The 25,390-nt window shown below is 44.3% G+C and overlaps 2 protein-coding genes and 1 non-coding gene across 12 annotated transcripts in view; 2 read left to right on the top strand and 1 right to left on the bottom strand.

Moving 5' to 3' along the window:
- mark2b (MAP/microtubule affinity-regulating kinase 2b) overlaps nucleotides 1–925 on the top strand; it is a 41,637-nt gene extending 40,712 nt beyond the window's left edge. For all 10 annotated transcript variants that reach the window (XM_068713540.1, XM_068713534.1, XM_068713539.1 and 7 more), the window contains one exon: nucleotides 53–925. In XM_068713540.1, coding sequence (XP_068569641.1) covers nucleotides 53–402 — 350 coding nt within the window. In that variant the 3' untranslated portion in view covers nucleotides 403–925. The remainder of the gene's footprint in view (nucleotides 1–52) is intronic.
- Nucleotides 926–5,594: 4,669 nt separating this feature from the next.
- rcor2 (REST corepressor 2) lies at nucleotides 5,595–18,429 on the bottom strand. The gene is made up of 14 exons (XM_068713529.1): nucleotides 18,241–18,429; nucleotides 14,684–14,809; nucleotides 12,361–12,417; nucleotides 11,338–11,418; nucleotides 10,882–10,934; nucleotides 10,596–10,757; nucleotides 10,354–10,478; nucleotides 9,952–10,018; nucleotides 9,357–9,596; nucleotides 8,759–8,836; nucleotides 8,351–8,408; nucleotides 7,268–7,335; nucleotides 6,963–7,124; nucleotides 5,595–6,443 (listed from the first exon to the last, which is right to left on the bottom strand). Exons 2-14 carry the CDS (start codon nucleotides 14,805–14,807, stop codon nucleotides 6,096–6,098), a joined length of 1,623 nt encoding a protein of 540 aa, XP_068569630.1. The 5' UTR covers nucleotides 14,808–14,809; nucleotides 18,241–18,429; the 3' UTR covers nucleotides 5,595–6,095.
- Nucleotides 18,430–24,756: 6,327 nt separating this feature from the next.
- Nucleotides 24,757–24,838, top strand: trnal-aag (transfer RNA leucine (anticodon AAG)). The gene has a single exon. It is a non-coding gene; the product is annotated as a tRNA-Leu (tRNA).
- The last annotated feature ends 552 nt before the right edge of the window (nucleotides 24,839–25,390 follow it).

Raw genomic sequence — 25,390 nt, 5'->3', positions numbered from 1 at the left:
CCCCTTCCTCTCCTCTCTCCCCCTTCCTCTCTTCTCTCCCCCTTCCTCTCAGGTGGCACCGGCACCCCTCCGGCCATCGGCGGCCAGAAGGACCCGGCCAAGCCGCGCTCGCTCCGCTTCACCTGGTCCATGAAGACCACGTCGTCCATGGAGCCCATGGAGATGATGCGCGAGATCCGCAAGGTCCTCGACTCCAACAGCTGCGAGTACGAGCTGCGCGAGCGCTACATGCTGCTGTGCGTGTCGGGCAACCCGGCGCGCGACGACTTCGTCCAGTGGGAGATGGAGGTGTGCAAGCTGCCGCGGCTCTCCCTCAATGGCGTGCGCTTCAAGCGGATCTCGGGCACGTCCATCGCCTTCAAGAACATTGCCTCAAAGATCGCCAACGAGCTCAAACTGTGAGTGCGGAGGAGCCGCGAGGAGGGATGAGATTAAAGCGTTAAAGGGAGGCGATAGTGGGGATGAAGATGATGCAGTAAGCGAGGTGTGTGGGGGTGGGGGAGGGTGTCAGTGTGGAGGTAAGCTAAAGGGTGGGGATCACTTTAAAAAAAATAAAATAACCCGATTGTTATCTGGACAAAGGTCTGAAGTAGGGCTATTGCTTCTCTGAGACTAGGAAACGTTTCTTTTCTAGGAGTTTTGTTCCTTAAGTTCCCGAGGCCCTGCCTTTAGAAACTCTGAGTCGATTTCCTCTGAGTTGTGAAGTACTTATAGACCGAGGTCTTCTCTCTTCCCTGCTGGGTTTTTGTTTTTTTTGTCACGTTCTACTTAGACGTTCCACTCTTCTGCATGTTCGATCTGCTCTCTCTGTTTTTTAGTAGTCACACTTTTGATCGCTCTGACCACTCCTGTCCCTTCTTCCTGCTATTTATTCAGTTTGTCTGAACGGTCCTGCTGCCAGGATAGAGGGGGGGGGGGGGGGGGGGGGGGGGGGGGGGGGGTACCTGGGTAAAAAAAATGGGGATGGATGGAGGACAAAAAGGGTGGAGGAATTGCTGGAAAACACAAAATTCTACTTTCTCTCTGAATCTCTTTAACACGTGGCAATGATTGACAGGAAGTTCGGAGCCTTATTTTGCTGGAAATTCAAAAAGGAGTTCTGATTGAATTTGTTCTGATCCTCCAAAACGTAATGGACTCCAACTGAGCCAGGACTTTGGTTGTTGAAGCCCACTGTCTCTCTCTCACACACACACACACACGCACCTACAGCTTGATGGATTTTTGACTGCTGCTGTTGGTTAAAGGACCCTCTCCACTCCGCCTGCCCACCCAAACCTCCCCTCCCGCACAAAAAGGAACTTTTAACAAATCCATCCTCCCTCCTCCCCCCTCACACACACACACACACACACTCACTCTTCAGCACCCTCTCTCCATCTAATTTCAAACTGAACTCAGCACAAACACATCCATCTTGTTCGCCTCTTCACTCCCTTTTTTTCCTCCCTCTCCTCTCACGCCATCAAGTCTGAGGAGTCCAGTCAGACTTGATGACGTCGTCGACTGTACGGGCTTCAACGTGTCTTCAAGTCCGTACTGTTTTGTTTTTTTTGTTTTTATTTAGTTTCTTCTTTTATGGCTTTTAAAAAAAAAAGAGTTGTGCACTGGAAAAGAGGGACATGTGGGAAACTAGGGAGGGAGGACGGCTCGTGGACGGGGTTGTTGATGGATTTTTATGTTGCCTTTCATTGTAGAATTAAATTTGGGGTTTGTTTTTGTTGTCAGCACATAAATGCTTGAATGATTTATTTGTACTTTTTTTTTTTTTTTTTTCTTAATGTTGGTATCACTTCGGTTGGCATCACGCCTTCATATCCAGAATGTCAACCCTGAACCGACGCATTTGTTGTCCCTGTTTCTCCCCAACACACACACACACACACACACACACACACACACACACACACACACACACACACACACACACACACACACACACACACACACGCGCGCGCGCGCGCTCTGCTCTACACAAACAAATGTGTCTTTGGAGTACATAACAGTGTGTGTGTGTGTGTGTGTGTGTGTGTGTGTGTGTGTGTGTGTGTATTATAAAAGGTCACTGGAGGAAAAAAAACAAAACAAAAAAAAAAAGAATCAACGATGAATGGTGAATTATTTTCTTCTACTTTTGATTTGATAATATATTTTTTTTTGTGTCGTTGGAAATTTCGGGGTTTGTACAGATTCTGGGTTTTTTGGGGTGGGATGAAGGGTCATGTCGGATCGTATCATTGCTGCCTTTTCGGTGTAGTGCACCTTTAACACACAATCCATAGTGTATCGGATTAAACACAACCCCCCCCCCATGTGCAGACAGCAGTTATCAGTGTATTTAAGGATGATGATGGTGGTGGTGACGACGACTACTACTGCTCCTTCAAGTTTTGGCCATTTTCTTTTCTTTTTTTCATGTCTTTTTGTTCAAAGGCCTTATCGGTCCAGAATGGCTTGAAGCAGAAAGAGAAAGCAGGAAAAACCTTCTTCGCCAAAACGTTCTCGTATCAGAGCACATGTTCACGTTCAAAACCACAAACCAGAAGACGTCGCTTCCTTCCTCTCGCTTTGCGTTGATGCTCCATTTTGTCGAAGCAGAAGAAAAACAGACGCGGGGGTCAGAGAAAGGAGGCGATGGGGATAATGCTGCGTCCCGTCAGCTGGTTGTACCTAACTTTTCTTTCTTTCTCTCACGATGACACACTGTTGTTTTATTATTTTTCTTTCAGTTTTTAATACGTCAGATTTTTCTTTCAAAGTTGATTCATGTATTAAGGTGCTGGGTATTGGATTCTAATTATTATTCTGGCTGTTGCTGTTATATTATCTCTTTCAGGGTTGATTTTATTTACATTATTTCGTTTTACATTGCTGTAATTTACATTGATTTAAAATGTGTTTTGAGCAAACTGTAACTGTAGTGGTGGGTTTGGGGTTGGGAGGGGTGATCAGCTCCTGCAAAATGTATTATTTGTTTTTTTTGTGCAAAGACAAAATGATGAAAAATTACAATGATAGTAATAAAAACAATGATATAATGATAATCTGCCTCTGAACTCCATAATGAGAAAAGCAAGATAAATGCTCCTCCAGCCCCGTAGTTGACGGAGTTTCACCACAAGGTCCATTTACTAGCCGGAGCTCTCGGTCATATCACATGGTCATCCTCAGCAGTGTCATGAAATTGTTGATGTTCATAATTCTTCATCCATGTTTGCTTTAAACTTGCTATTGAAAGCAGTCCGGATGCCTAACAGAGCAGCAGGGTCCATGTCAGTTTCCCTGTTTACATAACCTCCATTCTGCCAGAGAACCAGGTTTTTAATGAGCTCAGCATGTGAAAATGTTGACTATAAAATACTTTGTTTTGAATGTCATTCCCCTCTTCAGTGTAATACCGCTCTAATCCTGTAAAGAAATGAAAACAAACATCTTAACACTAGTGGAGATACTCCACATGAGCAGTGTGGTTAACGGTTTCCTTTGCAGGTGTGGAATTCACAACTGGGTCACTTTCAGGTGTGCAAGAAGTATTCCTGAGGATCGAAGGATTGTGACACGCAAGTACATTTTGTTTTAATTTTCAGACTTGCAATGTCACATTTGTGACAGCACTTCATGTGGAGGATGATGTAGTTATGCAGCATAGAGGCAGCGTGATCGTACTGAACCAGCAGGTAACGCTACAAAAGCTTCTGGGGCCCCTAGGGGCCAATGGCAGCTGTCCTCTTAGTTGTGTAGAGACATGTCCAACAGGGCCGGATGAGGGATCACCTGCAGTACCTTCGTCAGTGTTGATGGTGCAGCCAGACTTGTCTTTAGATGGAATTCACTCATTGGTCCACAGGTAAAGCCCAGAACAGCTCATGTCCTAACCTCTCAGATAACTTTAATATTGTTTGTGTGTGGATAAAGCGCTTTAACGATGGACTATTTGGTCATTTCTTTATTTAAAAAAAAAAAAAAAACATTTGTCAAACAAACGGTTCAGTTTCCACAATGTAAACAACTTCTCACATACAGTACACACAAGCCGTTTTTTGGAGGAAGGAACGGTTAAGAAAAAAACCTCCAAGCTAAGACGAAAGACAAAGCCACTTTAAAGCCAAACGTGACGGACCGCTTTGATTCCTGCCCAGTGAACCGAACGCTGGAGAAGCACTGAACACAGTTTAATACACGCGACCTGTGATCCCAGATCTGCTTACAAAGGCAGCTAGACTAAGAAGAGATGCAGCATGGGACACAGCAGATTATCATTAGGTCATGAGGCTGCCTGACATCACCTCAGAGATTTTAAGAACTACAACAGAGACCGACAAATGTAGGTAATCTCATTCACCGTAATGCCGAGGGACGATTACCACTCTGTGCTGCCAACAACAACAAGCGCTCGATACACATCTTAAACTAACGTGTTGACCAGCGGGCTGCTGCTCGGTGGATTCTGTCACCTTTAAGGAGAGAGCCACACTAACAGTTTTCCTTCATCTAGTCTTTGTGCTAAGCTAAGTTAGCCGGCTGCTGGTGGTACCTTCACCTCACAGAGTGGTATGAATATTCTCGTCTCGCTCTTGGCCTAATTAATCCTTCAAACACCTTTTTGTCCTGTGTCTTAACATGTAGGAAGCAAGCCAACACGGTAACATGTCAAACACACTCAACAGCGAATTGGAGACGTGGGAATTCTGTGGAACGATGAGCTTTTAAAGCAATAGCAGACTTTGGCAGAACATTTGACTTTTCAGTGTTAGGTAATCTGTAAGGTCAGAGGCCAGTGTTAGCGGTTGACTACTGAAAACATTGCTCGACAGTAATGGACAGTTAGCAGTGAAGAACAAGCTGTGGCAAATGTCTTAGACGGCTCTTATCCTCCTTAGTGCTCAGTCAATAATCATAATAAAGTATGCACGATCTAAACTACTTACAATAACTACCTGCCTGCCTAGGGCTCACTTTAAAAGTCTAGTCAAAAAAAGGGGAAACGTCACTCCAGTTAATACTAGTAATACATGGCTATGAGAGAAGAGCGAGACGGGATCTCCTGCTCTTCTGTTTTTCCCATTTCGAAACAAACAGCTTCAACTATTAAAAGCCGCGTCAGCAAACTCAGCACCGCTTTGAGTACAAAGCTCGGTTTTTGTTTGTTTGCAAAAGTACCGTTTTCACTCCTCTGTGAGGGTCCACGTTTTAAAGCAAAGCTCAAAAGGAAGAGGCCCGTTTCTTCACGTCACCGGGACCCTTCTGGATGACTTCCTCCTCTCAGGAGCAGGTTTGGCTCACATGAGGGGAAACTCTTCTTCTGTGGTTCTCGTCTTTATTTATTTGATTTTCCTGAAGGTTGTTTGGATGACTCGATACCTGCCCAGTGGAACCTACAGTAAAGATATATATATATATATATATATATATATATATATATATATATATATATATATATATATATATATATATATATATATATATATATATATATATATATATATATATATATATATATATATATATATATATATATATATTTATATATATATATATATATATATATTTATATATATATATATATATATATATATATATATATATATTGTGTGTCTGTGTGTGTGTGTTCAACCACACTCCGCAATCCAGATGTTCAGCAGTTGCCATGGAAACGAGCAGGTGGGTTTTGCTCGCTGCGGTCATGGTTTTCTTCAACAGCTCGACAATCCAATGTCTCCTTTTGTGTTGTTCAGAAGTGTGCAGGTAGTGTTTGTTTTGAGTTCCTAGCTTGTTTGGAGTGTGTGTGTGTGTGTGTGTGAGTACACTGGGGAACGATGGTCTGGAGGTAGGTGTTTGTTAGTACAGTAAAGGGGCTTCAGGCCACTGCCTTTCTAAGTGGACCTATGGGGGGGGGGGGGGGGGGGGGGGTCCTTACAGTTGTGATGTCACCTTGGGGACCTGAGCGTGTGGTCATGTGATGGTCCCACGAACAAAGACTAGGAGTGGTGGAGTTACAGGATGAAGAGAAAGCATCGTGTTTGTTTTCATGCTAATTTGTGTGTGTTTCTATTCCTATAGTAATACGTGTATGAGTGTGTGCGTGTGTATATACATCAATGAGAATTGGGCTGCTCCACTTTGAGCCCGACCAGCGACGGGGGCATCTGCCCTGCAGCAGAGGAGGAGCTGGGAGGAGACGCCCGGAGGCTGGAGCTCCCGGTGGAGGAGGACGAGGAGGTGACCGCGGGCCGGATGAGCGGAGGCGGAGGGTGGTTGTGGGGCGCTCGGTTCTGGAGCGGACGCGTCTGCAGGGGAGGGGGCTGACGGAGGAGGCTCGGTGGAGCCGAGGGAGGCGCCGGGCGCAGCAGCGGAGGGGGCTGGGAGAGGGAGGAGGCGGTCTGGGTGGAGGAGGGAGGAGAGGAGTCGCCGGTGATGTCTGAGGGAGAGTCCTCCATCTTGACCTAAGGGGGGTGGAGGAGGAGGCAGACAGATCAGGAGGAGGTACACAACAGCAGAGGATGAAGTGAGAGATGGAGAAAACAAAGCAGACGGAGGAGGTGGAGAGAGAAGGAGTTAGAGGGGGAAAGAGAATAGAGACAGATGGCATGTTTGCTCTATGATGAAGAGGAGACGCATTCATCTTATGACACAGGAGAGAACTTAATATTACAACCACCTGCTCCTTCTGTTGTATAGACACTCCGATAAGATGGATTCCACCCATTAAATCTACCTCAGTCACCAAGGGCACCAACAAGCATTTTGAGCTGTGAGAACGCTGACACGTGGATTGTGTGACGAAGCATTAAGTTGATGGTCCCGTCAATGACTTCATATCTAGTGTCTATCCTCCGTGTCTTCCTCAGGGCCTGTTCCATCTTGGATTTTGGACACCAAGGACACTCAATCAAATCTGGTACTAAAACCAGCAAGGTTAGAAGCTCTGAATGACTTCATGTGTCCTTTATATCACGGCTCACCTCGTCCTCCTCAGCGGCTCCATCTATTGCGGCGGCCATGTCCTCGCCGCCCCTCCTCGGGTCTCTCTGGTCTCGGCTGGTGGCCACCTGCTCGGCCGCCCACTCCCGCAGCACCTCGTCCAGGTTGAACCTGCGCCGGTAGCTCACGAAGAAGGAGCTCACCTGGACAAAAATGGCAAGAGTTGGAGAGGAAATGGCGAACAAAAAGTTGCACCGCGCTCGAGGACGCGAAGACTAGAGGTCCGTAGACGAACCAAAGGAGGGATAACGAAGATTATAGTTGTCCTATGAAAGAGGATGCTCACCTGAGCTGGTGTCTTGGTCCCGATCACCTCAGCGATGGCTGCAAAGTCTTTACCATAGCGGCGGATAGCTGGAGAAGAGACGGAAGAAAAACAGGTTAATATTGCGTCTGTGCATCACTCATCAAACGTCTGCTTTCTGTCTGAGTGAGTGAGTGAGAGTGAGAGAGAGTGAGAGTGAGAGTGAGAGAGAGAGGTGATGATGCGTGTGCTTCCTGTTGGCTGAGTGCACCTGCTCTTCTCCAGGCCTGATCCACTCTCATGTCATAGACACACATTCATGCGTTTCAGCCTCTGCTTTCTCTTCTTCTTCCGTTTGCATTACACAGCTGCGGCCGATGGGGGTTAAGCGCTTTGCTCAAAGGCACGCTGACGGCAGCTGCTTGGTTCCTACTTACTACAAAATGCATCTGATTCAGCCGTTCAGGACTTAACAGCCATTTATGCAGAGCTCTGTGTCCGTACCAACAAACAATAAATAACCTCATCAGCCGTGCATCCGATGAATAACTCATTGAGTGATCCTCGATAAGACAACGCTCTCTTTAATTGATGAAGTGCTGTAGCGATACCAGTGTGCTGATGTGGAACAGTGGCTGCTTTACTTCTCCCGGAACTTTAATTCACTTAAATCCCAGCTGGGATTTTTTTTTTTTAAAAATTAAAACAAACATAAATAAAAATGTTCCAACACAAAACAGGCCTTTTCATCAGTTGTGTTTTTCTGTTAGTGGCCATCTATTGCACACAGCATTGGAGCAGCATGGAATATTTTGAGTCCACTAAATAAGCTATAATGATTTATACAACACAACAAATGGCAATTACACTATACAGTGAGTATTGATTATGGACACAAGCCCCATGCAGAGGGGTCACTTAAAAATGTAAATGTTCATTTTCTAGCCACCTCAAATAAAGCAGATTTAACATTTCTAACTTTAAGATTCCAAAAAGGCCTATTTGATCATTTATCTCATGCAGTTTCTGTTTGTGGAAAATGGGAATATGTTAGGGAGAGAAGCGCTAAAAACATGAGGTGACTCTGTAAGAGGGGAGGAAGATGATGCTGTAGCCTTTACTCACCCTGCACAGCCAGTAGCTGCTCCTCTGAGGTCCAACGAGAGTTCATCTTAGGGACAGGCTGAGGGAGAGAGAGATTAGAGTGTGAGGGAGGAAGGTGGAAAGAAAGAAAGAAAGAGGAAAACAGGAGAGGTGAGAGGGGTGAACATGACGGCAAGAGAGAAAAGGGCAGATAAAAACTAATCTCAGTCCCACAAGGGGTGAAATGATATCTTGGGGGAGTTGGGGAAGGGCAGAGTGAACACATGGGAGAGGAGAAGGACACACTGAAGAGAGATCAGAGATGGAGAAAAGTGAGTGTGCCTAGGAAACAGAAATCAAAGAGGGGATAGATGAAGGATGTAAAGGAGGGGCGCTGTAAAAGAAAGGAGTGGAAAAAAAGGAATCTGTACAAAAAAGAAAAAGATTTACCTCAGCAGGTTTGAAAGTGTCAACGCCTTCATTTAAGCTCTGCTTTAAACTACTGTTGTTCTGTTTGATGGACTGGACCTGAGAGAAAAGGTGTAGAAGAAGAGAGAGGAGACGGTGTAGTAAGTTTATTGGTTAGTTGCACAAAGAGGCTTCTGTTACTTAAACATGCAGCTGCAGTGTAAAATGATGAACAGTTCCATCATGGAAGCTGCTTGTAAAATGTTCATACTAACTGTAAAAAACAAAGAAAGCTCTCACTGAGACTGAATTCATTATAGTCATCACTAAAAAGGTGACAATTTATTCATATATTGTTGCAGTATAAAGCTTTGGAGGAGGTGTTATATTGTCACCTTTACTGGCAGATACTTTAAATCCTGTTGGTATTCCTTGAAACTACCTCTCGATGGTCACGGTTGTGTGCGTGAGTGTGTGCGCAGTTCTGTGTCCGTCTGTCTGTCCACGACAAACTGCCGTGGTCAGCAGAGTCCTGTGGTGTGTTTGGCTAACAAAGCTAACGGCTAACGGAAGTAAACGCACAGATGCCAAAAGATGCAATGTCAGGCTAGATTAAAAGTACTGACGAGAAGGTACGTACCTGTCTCTTGAGTGACACCAACTGTGTGTCCAGCTGCCGTATAGTCAGCACCCCGGAATCATGGGAGGCCGACACCGACATGATGTCTCCCTGCTGCAGGTACATGCCTTTGGGTGGCCTGCGGCGGGCTCTGAGCGGGTGGTGGCGGTACTGAGCGCCGAGATTTTCCTTCTTCACCGGCCCAGAGCGACTGGGGGTCGCCTTGTCGGTGTTGGCGTTGTTGGGGTTTTGTTTCACTGCCTTGTGTTCGCAGAGAATAAAACACAAATATTAGAAAATCAGGTTCTATCAGAATGATGCCTTTTTATAAGAAAAACAATCCAAAGAGGCAGCGTTCAGTTTATGTATAATAAATGAAGTTGGAATTGAAGGATAGAGAAGGCAGTGATTTGGCTAGGCTGATTTCCTCAGGCAAGTCATGACTAATAAAACACAAGAAAAGTTTACATAAGCCTGCGCGCGCGTGCACGCACACACACACACACACACACACACACACACACACACACACACACACACACACACACACACACACACACACACACACACACACACACACACACACACACACACACACACGTTTTGTATTTCTCACCTCTTTCTTGGTGTCAATCTCAAAGTCACTGTCACTGCCAGGGTCTCCTTCCTCAACCTCATCATTACTAGAAAAAGTAAAAAATAATAAAAGTAACTATCCACACCCATGGTTAAGTATTGTCCTCTCATCGTCTAAATTTCATCAAAAATATTTCTAAAATGCAAGTCATATCAAAGTATCTCATTGGTATTCATGAGGCTCTCGTTTCCCTGGACGATGCTTATGAGTGTCATTCAACAATGGAGCTTTGTAAATGTCACTTCTCAGAGGAGTGGTTGCTGAGAACTTATGTTTCCTTCCTGCTCAGTCCTTCCTCCAATATTCATTGCTCCCTCATTCTGTCCCTCCACCAGTGTCGCTCCCTTCAGGTGATCATTAAAGTTTCATGGTGTCTCTTACCTATCTTCTTTCTCTCTCTTGCTGATCAGCCTCCTGGCCTGTCGGTCCATGACAGAGGTCCTAGTCCTGGTCTTCTTCCAGCTGTAGTAGTACTTCACGAGGCTGGAGATCAGCTTGTCTGGAAGCTGCACAACAACAATACAGGAATTTAAAGAATTTTAGTATTAAATATTGAAAGTGGTTTTGAAAATTGCACTAAATTCTGTGCTAAATATTCTGTGTGTGTTCCCCCAGTCTCTCACCATCTGCTGGATGCGGTGGAAGCTCTTGCCGTGGAAGCTGAAGGCCTGCTCAAACAGCACTTTGTCCTCCACTGTCCACTCATCTGGGAAAGGGGTGAAGTTCGCCAGGTCGGCAAGGGAGCGCTCCACGTCGTGTTTGTGCCATAACAGCATGCCCAGAGCCTGAGTGGGCGGACGGGGCGAGGACAGGGTCAGACAAGCAGGGACAGCGATAGGAGAAAGATCATTTATGCCTTTTGATCATGAAGTGATCCTTTGCTGGAAGTAAATTTGCCGTCTGCCATACCTGCTCCATGTTGTATCCGTGTTTCTCTTTCGCCATCAGGATGTACTCGTCCACTGGGGTAGGAGGAGAGAAGAATGGGTTACAAAGTGAAGAGATGTAGAGCAAGAAAGGAGGAGGAGGAGAAAAAAAACACCAGTATGGTGGAGAGAGATGGATGGAGAAACAAGAAGAACAAGGAAAGAGAGAAATGAGGAAAATAGATGAAGACAAAGAGGACGAGAGTGAGAGAAAACGAGTGCAGGAGAAAACACAGAGCATGAAAGTTTTAATTGCTATTCTCTAGTCAGCATGTAGCCATTAAACTGAAGGTGACATTGCTAAGGTTGCACCAGCATAGATAGGTGTGTGTGTGTGTGTGTGTGTGTGTGTGTGTGTGTGTGTGTGTGTGTGTGTGTGTGTGTGTGTGTGTGTGTGTGTGTGTGTGTGTGTGTGTGTGTGTGTGTGTGTCTGTCTTACACATTGCATCAGAAAGTTGACTGTTGGGACACCAGACCAACATGCTCCTCTGGTCCTTCTCATTGTAGCGGGTTGGACTGTCTGGTAACGAAAAAGGACATTTTGAATTGTTTTAACACAAAGTGAACACATGATGCATTTAAATCCATATGTTAGTTGAGGTTATATCTGTATTTTAATCCCACTTCTAATATCTCTCTCTGCCTGATTGTCATCTTATCTTATCTCCTACTTTCTTCCTCCCTCTCATTTGCATGTTGTCTCCTGTCTCGGCTCCATCTTTGGCTTCCTCTTCATTAGCAAGAGAAACGAGGAGGAGACGGAGGCATGTCAGCCGTTTTGGGAATTCAACACCTGTGTTTTGCCAAAATGCAAAAACGCTAAACGAGAGGCCTGCTTCTTCCCTCATCTGGTGCAATCCGTCATCACGGTGATTGTTTTCAGTGCTCAGCCACTTTACATCCACAACGACATATCAGGGCCTTTCAATGAGCCCAATTTCAGAATATTTAAACCTTTTCATTCCTCATGAAATAGTATTCAAACAAAACAAAAAAGCAGGCTAAAAGGCTTGACTATTGCAGAACTAATCCTTTTATTTATTCAACAAAGTCACCCATCTCAAAAGAAACCTTTCGCTGCACGGCGTTATTGGTAATTCTAATTATTTAACACACTTTTAAAACCTCAACTTTACATTTAAAAGGGATTCATTTAACGCCCTTCAAGATACCACAGATACTTTGGGCATCTATGTAAACCTGACAATCCACGATGTGCATCTTAAGGACGACCTCTGCAACACATCAAAGTGTCTAATTCTTTCTTGCTCTGTGTCCTGGAGAGAAGGGAAGACAGTAACTGGTCATTGTACCTTGACTTCTCTCATCTGTATTCCCCTCCTTCCTCCATCTCAATGTCCTCCACATTCCTCCTCACCTCTAGGTCTCCTTCTCAGCCCTGATTTCCTCCCTTTAACTATTAACCTTCCTTTCCTCATCGTGCTTTCCTCTCTCAGCTTACCTGGTTTGAACTCTGGTATCTGAGCCTGGTAGTCTCCTCCCACTCTGATCATGCTGTCTGTAGAGAAAGACACACACACACACACACACACACACACACACACACACACACACACACACACACACACACACACACACACACACACACACACACACACACACACACACACACACACACACACACACACACACACACACACACACACAAATGTGAGTTTCTATTTCCCAGAAGGATGGGTAGAGCTGCAGAGATAGAAAAGGATGGGGGACGAATATTCCCGCAGATTTCCCAAGAAGTTGCAGATCTGGATGGACTGGGTCACAGGAGACAGAAGGAGAGTCATCTACAGCATGTACATAAATGACTGTGATAGTCATCTTCTATGCTCTGCCCTCTGACAGGTTTCACTATTGGTTTATTCGGCGTCCGCAATAGCAATGCCCGTTAGAGAGCAGAGCATGTGCTCTGAGAACTTCCTCTTCTATTTTAAATGACTAAATAGTGTCTCAGAGTGACCATTTTCCAGTGAGGATGCCCTGGTCACAGTTTTCGGCCCTGATCCCAATCTGAGACCTCTGATTTGATGCATCTCCAGATACCGATCCAACACTTGCATTTACTACAATGTGGATTTAATATCCGATGAGTGTAAATAACAGCTGCAGCGTACTTCACCTGAGCCAATTAAGTCCCCGAAATTAGTGCGAAAACCAACTATTTCTGAATTCCCTGAAGGCGCATAACACAGGCATTTAACAACACAGGCTGGTTAGTGGTTAACATGGCCCAAAAATTAAAAGGACGAGTTCGAAAAAAACATAGCTCTCGCTTTGAAAAGCGCAGTAGAATTTGACACCTGGATTTACTGTTTTACACGGACATGTATGGTGGGATCAGGGTTAGAGCAGTTTTCTTTCTCACACATTAGAAACTGATTTGGCTGTTTGGCTCAACTTTTTAAAAAGTCAGAGTGATGTGCTGCTCTGACTGATTACAGCTGAGCGAACATGACATCAATCAATGACTCAGTCTGCAAAGCTGAATCGGGCGATTAATGTAGTTACAAGAAGATGGTCAATGAGCCTAATATTACATTTTATAAAAATGCTCTCTATTGGGGGCGCTCTTGGTCGGGCACCTCCACTATGACACCCTGGGGACACATCATTAGTTTGCAAAAGAGCAAACCGTCCTTATGTCGTCAGCCTGTGAGAAACACTCAGGGAGAATGCTTTTAATCAACTTTCTAATGGTTCTAATGGGTTTAAAAGACTGCTGAGTGTGTCCGTCCTCACTTGTTCCATTTACTTAATTGTTCCAAACATTTGGGTTTCTCAACAGTTTGGTTAAATCCAGTTTTAAATCACAGCATATAGTGTCTCTCTTTTTACAAAACAACTATTCAAAGTCAGCAGAAATAGCATATATTGTGATATTTTTAGGGCGATAACATTTTCAGCATGTTCATCACTAAGTGACAGTTATACAGACAAGACACAGATGGGGGGGGTACGACAGTGAGCGGATGGCAGACATTAAGTAATTAGTGCCGTGGTAAAGAGCGAGGAAGGCGAGGAGTGAAGAGAGACTATGGGTGAGGCAGGGAAGCAGACCAGCGGGGGAAGAGACAGACTACGATTTCCTCTGGGAGAGAGGACAGGAAGGGAGGAGACGGGGATGATAGAAACTGGAGGAGATGGGAAGAAATGGGTGGAGACGGGGAAGGGGGGTGAGGAAGGAAGATGGAAGACTGGATGGAAGGAAAGAAGGGGCATGAAAGGAGGCTAGAAACGAGGGGAAAAGAAAAGGGATGGAGGAGGCAGAGACGAAAGTGGGCGTTGCAATAATGTCAGGGTGGTGGCTAACTATTCCAGTTACACTGTCTGATCTAATAAGATAGCTTTAGTCAATGTGCCTTGTGAGATAACTGTTAAAAAAAACAAAACGAAGAGATCAACAGCAAGTCGGTGGGTGAGGAAGAGAACGGAGGAAGGAAAGATGTATGTGGGCAGAGGATAACAAGGCTGGATAAGTGTGGGAAGGGGATGGAGGAGGAGAGAAGGAGGGGAGGACAGAGGGGAGCAGTGTGCAGGGACTGAGGAAGCACTGCAGCAATGCAACGAATGCAACCGGAACAGCTGGCGTGATGCATCTGTACAATGGCAACGCGTGTCTACTGTACTCTTTACAATAAGTAGCTCAATCACCCACTAACCCATTGAATTCACATGAGGTCAGCAGATTAGACTTCAGTTTAGAGTGTGTGTGTGTGTGTGTGTGTGTGTGTGTGTGTGTGTGTGTGTGTGTGTCTCTCTCTCTCTACCGTGAGCGTGCTCTTCATCGCTGCTCTCCTCTTCGGAGTGTGGTAGGCTGTTGCCGTTGGTTACGGTCTTGGCTCTGCTCCTGGACAGGACCCCGGCCCCCGAGCGCTCCATCACTGAGGGCATGGCTGCAACAAACACACAGACCCCCACATGTAAAATATCCCCCACGTACACACACACACACACACACACACACACACACACACACACACACACAGAAATACAGTTTCTGTCTTAAGTATGATTCAATCTCTCGTTAAACCATCACTTAAGTGTCTTTTGATTAGCGAGTTGGCAGCTGTGAGTTTTCACTTGAAACCCTATAAAAACCTAACTCACTCTTGTAAAGTAGAACAGCACCGTGTGCTGCTACCTTGGAAGCGCTCCCATTATGTTCCCTTGAGCTGGGTCTATTTTCCAAACACTGGTTTACTGTTTGAAAACTCATTCACACTCAACAGCTCCCAGTTATCTCTCCCTGACCCTCACAGCGCTCAATAGCTAGATGTTGGTTGAAACCAGTCGAATCTGAGACTTCATGTTTGAGTTGCTCTGACAGATGAGCAGACGTGGTCACTGGTCGTTTAACGCCATGACTCAAAGGTTCCTGACTCATTTGCATCTTTTAAGACTTGCCGAGTTCAGGCTCACGTTCTGATCGCCTTCCTCCAAGTATTGACCACACGATCCACCGGCACGTCTTCTGTCTGATCATCACGGGACCCAAACTGATCGACTCAAGCCTGCCTTTATTACTCCAGTTAATTAGGAACATGCTTGTCATGGAGGCACCACCCACAAAACAGACCAGAGGGCTATTTAGTGCTCCAGACCATTTGTTTAAGACGCACTAGAGCTAAGATACCAGTGCTCTCTTTTTCCAGTTGAATTCTGTACACTTTACTGTGTTGAACTCTATGGAGTCGTTTCTATGTCAGGTAACAGGATGTGTTTAGTGTGGCACTAAAAACTGAGCTGACAGCCCGCCTTAACTAAGAGAATGCAGACTGACTAAGACTTTTTATTTCATCTGTGTGAATTGTTCGCTTATGGCCGATATCCAATCCACTCAACAAAGGTCGGTGAAATGGCAGCGAGTCGGTATCGAGGTGCATCGCTGTCATCAATGTATCAAGCAAAAATGATTGATCATTTACGCAGTTTAAGCAAAAGACGACAAAAATAAATCCGTAGTTCCAGCATCTCAAATGTGAATATTTGCTTTGACTTCTATGATGTAAATTCAATATATTTAGATGTTTGGTTGAACAAAACAAGCTGTATAAATATGTTAACTTGGGCAGCATTAATGTTAATTTTTCACTATTTCCTGACATTTTGTAGACAGATTAATCCAGATCATTGATCATTGACATGATCATTAACATTCCTGTGAATGTGAAAAGACTGAAGAGTGAAGTTTGCTCTTGCCCTGGTCTGACCTCATATTCAGTCCACGCATAATCAATGTCGCTATTAAGATGTCCAAAATACGATGTCCTATTTTTAGACTGACATAATTTCCAGTAGGCCAAATGAAAACGTATGCATCACAATCTCGAGCACACCGTACACACACACCATTACACACACACACACACACACACACACGTCGGCCTCTTCGTCACAACAGCACAGCTGACAAGTGGCAGCATCTGAAAAACAACGTGAACACGAGAGCCCTCCTGCATGATGGGGACTCTTATTTAAAGTGTCATCCACAGTCTCGCGGTGCTATTTCATTGCGTGGCCATGCCTCGTATTCTCTCTCTCTCTCTCTCTCTCTCTCTCTCTCTCTCTCTCTCTCTCTCTCTCTCTCTCTCTCTCTCTCTCTCTCTGTGTTTATCTCTGTGTCTCCGGGCCAGCGAGTCTCACAGCAGCACAAAAGACTAGACGGTCAGCTCAGGACACGGCTCCGCACAGCACAAAGTAACCCAACCAAACTCCCTCCTCCCACAAAGAGCGAGATGATACTCACAGATCACGGTAGAAACGGCGCAGTGGGCCACCCACTCTGCACATTTGCCTTTCTTTCACCAAATCATCATCACCACATCGGCAACTTCATCGCCGGTCTCCTAACTTGAACCGCGACCAGAACAAAAGCACTTTAGGGGCTTTAGGAGTTGCAGACGGGCGGCGTGGACTCGGTGTCTCGCATTGTGCACATTAAACATGACCGGTGGTGCTTCTGCAGAGGGTGAGGGGCAATCTCTGCAACCCGAGAGATGCATTCACATCTACCAAACTCCGGTAGACAATACGAGTGTCTGAGGCTCTCTGGGGGTCTTTGTCTGTGTCCCGGTGCCCCCCCCCCCTCCCCTCAAGCCTACAACAGCTGTCCCCTCCTAACTTCACGGAAAACTCACATCATCCAAACATAGTTAACATCTCTGTCTATTTGCGTGTATCTCGATGGATTTAAGTTTGGGAAGTCGCTGAAGCTACAGATGTATAATCCCGACTCGGTTCACTTTCAGAGAGCGTTTCAGGGGGCTGTGGTAGCCTCGGACACTGCCACGATATAGCCTCGATCTCTGGCAGACTAAGCCACTGTTAGGACCAATAAGAGCCAAAACTACAATACCTAACTCCAAATAGTCAGGGTCTATTTGGAGTAGTATGTATTTCTCAACCACCTACTTATGCTTAGTAAGTCATTTTCACAACCTCTCACCACCACAAGGAACTTCTGGCTCTGCTCCTTAACTTTCAATATTTGGACATCTGACATGATTACGTATTATGTTGCACAAAACCAATCCATACTGCACACTGCTAAACGTGGTTCATCAAGTTCAAGGTAAAGTGTATATATATATATATATATATATGTGTGTGTGTTCTATATCATCCCTAAATGTGTAGTCTGGTCCCCCTTGATGCATCATTTTTGACATTGACAATAGTATTCCTAAAGTGACTAATAGTGTGCTCACTGATCACGAGAGTAAGTTTAAAGTGACCGTGGAGTGGATTTTATTTATTGTATTTTAGTGATAGTAACGTTAACATAATATTAGTATGGGGAACTACTTTTCAGGCATCCTTTTATAATATGTTAATGCTAAACCTGATTTTTTTTTTTTAAATAAAAAAAAAAATCATTATTAAATCAAAAATATGAAGTGGTGGATTCGCATCCGGTGCTTTATTCGAGTTAAATCTATATTTCTCACAGCTTTCCTGAACACTCGTGTGTGTTGTGTGTCAGACTTCTGAGTCCTTTTGTTTTCCCCACGCTCACTTCTACTCGCGCTACTGTCTGCTGCTGGCACCAAGTACAAAAAAAAAACTCGCTTTCTGAATTATTATTATAACTCCAGTTGGCGCTGCGTTTAGCCGCAAACACAAGCAGTTTGAGCGGTCATAAGTAATTTCTGGAGGCTGAAGAACACAAATGAGGCGACATTTTCCTCCTCTCTGAAGTGCGACCTGAAGTCAGACCTAGTTGGTCGGTGGGATGCTAACGTTAGCCACTTAGCTTGCGGCTCGTACCCTCGCGTTACATTAGTAACGACGATAGTTGGAAGTCGAGATAACAGTCACATCGTACCTGTGTTTCGCTTCTCTCCGCTCTTTGCCGCACTCAGAAACTTCTCTGTCCTTGGTTTGTAAATCCTCTTCGAAGCGCAAAGGGACAATTATTGTATCTAAAACAGCCCAATTCTTGCCTAATTGATGAGCTCGGTCAGTACAATGAAGTGAACAGCATGGATAGATGGAAGCAGAGTGTGTGTGTGTGTGTGTGTGTGCCGGGGAGACAGACAACACCCGGGGAAAAGTGAGGTGGACATCCGCCCCGATGCGTTCGCCTCTCCCAACCAGCCGTTTGGATTGACAAAAAGTAGTCCTGTGAAACTATTAAGTGTAGACTACTCTTACTTTTAGAATTTGTTACTAAACACGTAATTTGACGCGCTAGCGTGTTTTATTCAGCAGCATGTCGTACTTAAAGGGTCTAGGAAAAGAATCAGCTTTTAAAACTGTCTACCTGCTAATTCTTACTTTGATTATTATTCAACGTTAATCTTGTTTAAATAGAAGGAGAAAGACAGCGCGGTTGTATGTTATAGAAACAATAGCTGTAATAGACTCTTAATCTGACATCTATCAAAATCCCATAAATTAGGGACTACTTGCCAGTGTGTCGGCGGAGGGATTCGTCAGCTGTGCATCTCTGTACTGAGGCAGGCTGTCCAGACTTGCACTGGTGTATGCATGTTGGAGAAAAGGGCAAGAGAGTGGGGTACAACTCAGCCTATAGTGTGTGTGTGTGTGTGTGTGTGTGTGTGTGTGTGTGTGTGTGTGTGTGTGTGTGTGATTATGTACGCGTACGTGTCTTCAAGAGCGTGCATGACTTTGTGCATGAACGGACAATGACTCAGATGAATAGCCTCAATGTACTTGTCCTTTTTTTATTTATTTAAAATGTCGAGCAATTCAAAGAGTTCTGCCTTGTGCCACCATGTGTGTACGTGTGTTTGGCTGCGTGCACGTGTGTGTGCACAAGGTGTGTGTGTGTGTGTGTGTGTGTGTGTGTGTGTGTGTGTGTGTGTGTGTGTGTGTGTGTGAGAGAGAGAGAGAGAGTGAGAGAGAGAGAGAGTAGAATAGGGATTGTTTCAGTCATAGCTGTAGCAAGAGTCCTCACACCTGATGCTGATAAACACACACATACACACACACACACACACACACACACATAGCCTGCTGCTACCTTTACTAGTGCCTGCTGCTGACATGTAACAGCCTGTTACATACTCCTCCAGCTTTCACTCTCTGTCTCTCTCTTTGGCATCACCATCTCCTCTTCTTTTTCACCAACTCTTCCTCATCGTCCCAGTTCTCTTCATTTCCCCATGTATCTCCATCTCCTCTGTGATTTATTTTATTTTGTCCCCCCCCACCCCCCTCCACAGTCCTGCTTCCTGCTCCTTTCTGCACCTCCTCTATGTGTCTGCTTCCTCTCTCTATACTTCTTTATTTAATCTCCCCCCGTTTGCTCCTCTGTCTTCTCCTTCTCCTACTTTCTCCGTCTACCCTCCCCTCCCTCTTCCTTCCACCTCCTGAATATCTGCCCTAATTCTCCTCCTCCTCCCCCTCTTTCCACTCTCCTCTCACTCTCGGTGCCCCCTGCCTGTTTTTTTTTTTGTTTCTCCTCCTTGTTCTTCCTCTGTCTTTTTCTCCCCCTACCTCCCTCCTTTCTCCCCATCCATTTCCTTTGCCTCCTCCGCTTTTCCTCCCTCCCTTGATATCTCTCGCCCTCCCTCCACTGCTCCCCTATACTTTCTTTCTCTCCTGTGATGACTCCTCTTATACTCTTTTCTGCCTCCCTCCCCTCATTCCTCCTCTTCATCTACTTCCTCACCCCTCCTCCTTCTCCTCTTCCTCCTTCCTTTCTCCCTCTCTCGCCGTCTTCCTCTCATGTCGCTTTCAATTTCAACAGTGTGTGTGCGTACGTGCAAATTCTTCCCCTCCCCCCATCCTCCCCCTACGGTGATACAGTAGGCTAAAGCAGTTTCGCTTCGCTCACCTCCAGCACCCCCCCTCTCCACTCCTCTCCTCTCCTCTTCCTCCCTGTGCAGTCTCATTTTCACCCCTGCCACCTCCTCCCCTCCTCTCCCCTCCCCTCGCCTCCTTCCCTCCTCTCCTCTCATTAGTCAGTGTCCATGAAACTCACCATTCCACTGTCTCTCCTCTCACTCAGTCCTCCAGTCCCTAACACATCCTCACTAATGAACAACTGCTACATCCCTCCCCTCCCTCCCTTCACCTCTCAGCTCTCCTTTCATCCTCCTCCTCCTCTTCTTCTTTCTGTCCTCCCCTCTCCTCCTCCTCTGTCCTCCTCTCCATTTGTCACTCCGTCTCTCTCCTTTCCTTCCCTTCCTCTTCTCGCTCTGTTTCTCTTCGATCTCTCAGAACTGAGTGTCCCTCCCACTCTCCCTTTAGCTCACTCTTGTTTCCACTTCTTTCCTCACCCCCTCTGCCCACCTCCTCCCTTCTCTCTCCACCTGTCTCATTCCTCCTTCTTGCCTGTCTATCTGTCTGCTCTTCTCACTTTTTGTCTGCCTCACTTCCCCATTTCCCTCCACATGTGCTCAACTATCCCTCCCTCCTTTGCACCTCCCCCTGACTCCCATCCATCCCTCCCTCCCCCCCTCTTCGAATTCTCGGACTTTCTCTGTTATCTCCGGAGATGCATGATCTAGAATTAGATGTGATAGAGTGAACTTTCCTTGCTGTGTTCGTGGAGTAGTTGCTGTCACATAGGACCATCATGCATGTCTAAATGTTCTGTTCTCACCTTCATGTAGGCTCAGTGAATGAGGCCCTTTTCCATCGCCAACTCGTTATTATATGATTTCTGTGCACCGCATTGCTAATGAATCGTCACTGATGTTGCCCACCATGACACACCAGATGACTCAAGCTGTTATGACGTAAATAGATCATAGTATGTGGACCAGACTGAAATTATGTAAGGATGTAAAAGATAATGTATCACTGGATTAAAATGTGTGTCTGTAGAGGGCCTAAAAAGATCTTTAGGGAATTTTTTTTAGCTATAATCATAGTGATTGCATTTCCTGATGTGCTATCCGTTCAGTTGTGGTATGCTGAGGTTTGGAGGTATCGGTTGTAGCTGCTCTCCCCGGTGCTGTGCAATGGGGTGTAGTGTCTCGATTCCATATGACCCACTATGTGTAGTCTGTGGTGTTTTGAAATTGCAGTACACTAACAAAAATCCAGTGTGAACGTTCTTAGCAAATTCCATGTCAATCTGCCAGTTAGCTTGTGAGGTATTTTGTCATATATCATCATCAAAAAAATTAGAAAGGGCTTATCCTCTTGGGATCATGACTCAAACCTGCATGATAATCCAGCCTTTAAATCACTTCAAGTGACTGCATAATGGAAGCAAGAGACAGATACCAGACATCTGCAGTCCACGTGGAGACACTGTACAACTGTCTCATCTCAGTCGAATAGACGTGCAGGGTGGATGCCCAGTCTATGTGTTGCAATTCTGTGCTGCAGGGCTCGCTGTGTTGAGAGAGGCCTCATTCTCATCCACCATTCTCCTCTGGTCCTTTCTGCATCTGTTGATTCCCTCTCTCATCCTCCTCCCCCCTCCTCTCGCTTGTCTCCCTTTCTCATCCTCATGGTCTATCTGTCTGTTTGTCTGTCTGTCTATCCGTCTCTCTATCTCTCTATCTGTCTGTCTGTCTGTCTGTCTGTCTGTCTGTCTGTCTGTCTATCCGTCTCTCTATCTCTCTATCTGTCTGTCTGTCTGTCTATCCGTCTCTCTATCTCTCTATCTCTCTATCTCTCTGTCTATCTGTCTATCACTCTGTCTATCTATCTCTCTGACTGTCTGTCTGTCTATCCGTCTCTCTATCTGTCTGTCTGTCTGTCTATCCGTCTCTCTATCTCTCTATCTCTCTGTCTGTCTGTCTATCGCTCTGTCTATCTATCTCTCTGACTGTCTGTCTGTCTGTCTGTTTATCTGTCCATCTATCTTTGGTCTGCAAGAGAAAACCACACACAGCAGTGCTGAGATGAAGAGAGGGATCTGAGTGTGTGTGTGTGTGTGTGTGTGTGTGTACCACTATATGTATGGGTGGAGGTGGGAGAGGGGCAGCTTGAATGTGTCATTATCCATTCCTGCGAGCCGACACGCACTGCCTAGAGGTCTTAAATACTTACGAAATGAGTTGATGAGTTGATGTTTGTCATTATGTTTCATCTATATGCAAAACCAGACTTCTTACAATGAGCACCAGGCCTCTGTATGGACTCTCAGAGCCTCATCGCGCCCCCTACTGACACATGAAATAAATAGTTTTCGAGAGACAGATTCCCTGAAGACAAAAGGCTGTAGGCGGGGTTTAGAGACGGGGCCATCTGCGTGCTGGGGAGGGCTGCTGTGTGTGTGTGTGTGTGTGTGTGTGTGTGTGTGTGTGTGTGTGTGTGTGTGAGAGAGAGAGAGAGAGAGAGAGAGAGGGGGTGAGAGAGAAAGAACACGTACAAGGCCTTTTTTTGCATTATGAAAAAGTGGGTTTTGTGAGGGTGGTCTTCTCATATCGCACCAAACCCAGATCTCACAGCCAGGGATCTAGAGGAATATTTAACCCTTTTGTTTGGGTCCAACAAACGCCATTGTTTAGACAAAATAAATCCTTTGCTTTTTGTTTTCTTCTGACCTAATTACAGTGAAACCCAACATGTACAAATTAATTCCTTTTGCCCCAACTGGGCTTGCACATTTGACAAGAGGTGGCATACAGACATGACCATAATGCTTTGTTATTACACCACAAAACGTCACAATTTGTCACGTGTCGGTTAAAAAGAAATGCATATTCTCCTATAGTGCATAGTGACGTTATTAATATGGTCACTTAGACCCCAGAGTACTGTTAGAACTGTTAGAAAACTGCAATAACAGAAGTTCAAACAGACTTTTGGGAGGTCAGAACCAATCACACATATAGAGCAAATTAAATTCCACTGTATTTCACCATGTTTTAAGACATTACCTTTAGTAGACTTGTTAAACAAAGTGTCTGTTCAAACCAGGTTTAGAAGCAATTTTTATAAAATTTAAATTAAAAATTGAAGCATCAAACTGATAAAACAACGTTGAGCGTATGTTTCTGAGCTGTTGAAGAAGAGAGAGGACATCCAGGTTAAGTGTAAAAGACATAACAACTGGTCCTAAAATAAACAGATTAGATCTTAAACTATTTAATTAGCAACTATTTTGATAATTGATTCACTTCTCAAATTTGAGAATTTGCTGCTTTGGTCTGTTCATGATTTGAATATCTTTGGGTTCTGCTTTCTAACCAAATGATACATTTGGTAGATACAACAGTGAGTTTTCTGCTTCACCAGACAATTACAGTTTGTTCATAAGAGCTGGCCTAAAGGGTAAATGTGGAAATGGAAGCAGAGGCAGTAAAAGTTGAAATAAAGGTCTGTCTTTCCTAAAGCTAGGCCTACTTGTCTGGAGCTTAATTCTGTTTGGAAGAAGTAAAGGGCTGCTGCAACGTGAACTCAGTGATTTCACGCTCCACGTTACCACCTAGTGGCCAATGTGATGAACTGCTTCTCAGACAACAAGAAACTGGAGCTTAATCTACCCTCTGGGTTTATGTAATTATTAGATTAATATATATATATTTATTTTTTTATATCAATGAGGCAGACCCTCCAACCCATATACTTTCTGATAATAATTTTGATAGTCCAGTGACTTTTCTTTTTCATATTTATTGTAAAATTAATATTTATTTTTTTCGAAAAAAATCTATACCATAATCTAGAAGCTGTCTAAGGTTGTTCTCTAATTTTCAAAAAAATCTCATGTTGATTGATAAATTGCTCTATTATTCATGCATGTATACATGTTTACAAATTATTAGTATTCCCATGTAAACACTTTAAATTAGAAAGTGTAAACTGTTTCCCAGAAAATAACCCCTGAGCCTGTGTCTTACAGCCCTGAATAAAATCTATAGAAATGTCTGGTTACTTTATAAAGTTCAAATTGTACTGTAATTGCTAGATTAATAGAGAGAATACATTAATTCATTTTTTAATAGAATTGCAAAAAAATAGTAAAAATCATGATATACCATCCAAACACATCTCATCTCCCTTAGTTTGATATATTCTAGTTTAACATAAGTAAGTAGAACATCTGAAAGAAAATATGTTTAGGTAATATTATATAGATTATAAAGAAATATAATGCATTTCTTACTGATAGCAGGGTGTAATGGGTTCAACGTATTGTAATTGTGTTACATATAATATGTAAAACTTTAACTCAACTCCTTGCATTTCTGTTGGTTATTATAATTAGCTCGGGTTCATTATAATGTTTAAGAAGATATTCTGTCATAGAATGGAAATGACAGTTATGGCCAAAGTATGACGCGCTTCTTGACCTGTCCACCCGTCTGTCGTCACTTTCTAAACAAGGAAACCATATTCGCGCTAAAGTGGTGCTGCTTTCAAGCACTGTCGGAAAAATCAAAAGCACATATTTGGAGCATGCTGACAAGGTAGCGTGGCCGAGCGGTCTAAGGCGCTGGATTAAGGCTCCAGTCTCTTCGGAGGCGTGGGTTCAAATCCCACCGCTGCCAGAATTTTTCTGTGAATTCTGTGGTACTCGTTATCGAGACAATACAAATAGTGTCGGTTAATTGTCAGTACCAGGGCCTTACAGTTCTCGTGGTAATTAGAGGTGTTTAGGAGTATTCCAACAATTAATGGTTAAGATAACATAACATAAGAAATATGCCACACGGTTTATAAAATGGTCTAATTAAATTATTGAGAAATCAGAGGTTTCATCCACGTTCATGGATACTCTTGAGTTGTTGAAGTACATTTGTTGTGCTGTACCAACCGTACAGGCTATATAACGTGCAAGTTTGAGGTACTTGTACTTGGGAATTTTCATTTTCTGCTGCTTTGAATTTATACTTTACCTTGCAGATTAAGATTTTACTGACAAAATCTATAATGACCTTATAAAAAAAGATGCATTGTTATAGGATAAACTACCCAAATAAAATAGTGAAATAGTTTCAGCTATCTCAAAACCAACTAGAAACCCTAAATTGTCTCTGCACAACCAACAATAATACAATATAATAATATAACATTCACAGGGTTCATTCTGCTGCAAAATG

The sequence above is a fragment of the Cebidichthys violaceus genome, unplaced genomic scaffold (assembly GCF_023349555.1).
Source record: "Cebidichthys violaceus isolate CVI_PGR_0920_01 unplaced genomic scaffold, fCebVio1.0.p SCAF_19, whole genome shotgun sequence".
NCBI lineage: Eukaryota > Metazoa > Chordata > Actinopteri > Perciformes > Stichaeidae > Cebidichthys > Cebidichthys violaceus.
The sequence above is the reverse complement of the archived record's forward strand: the minus strand, read 5'-3'. Positions and strand labels throughout refer to the sequence as shown.

Coding starts and splice junctions, on each gene's coding strand:
- rcor2 (XM_068713529.1), bottom strand. CDS start 14,807: ATGCCCTCAGTGATGGAGCGCTCGGGGGCCGGGGTCCTGTCCAGGAGC. Junction 10,019..10,353: donor AAGAGAGAGAAAGAAGATAG/GTAAGAGACACC, acceptor TACTTTTTCTAG/TAATGATGAGGTTGAGGAAG. Junction 8,409..8,758: donor ACACTTTCAAACCTGCTGAG/GTAAATCTTTTT, acceptor TCTCTCCCTCAG/CCTGTCCCTAAGATGAACTC.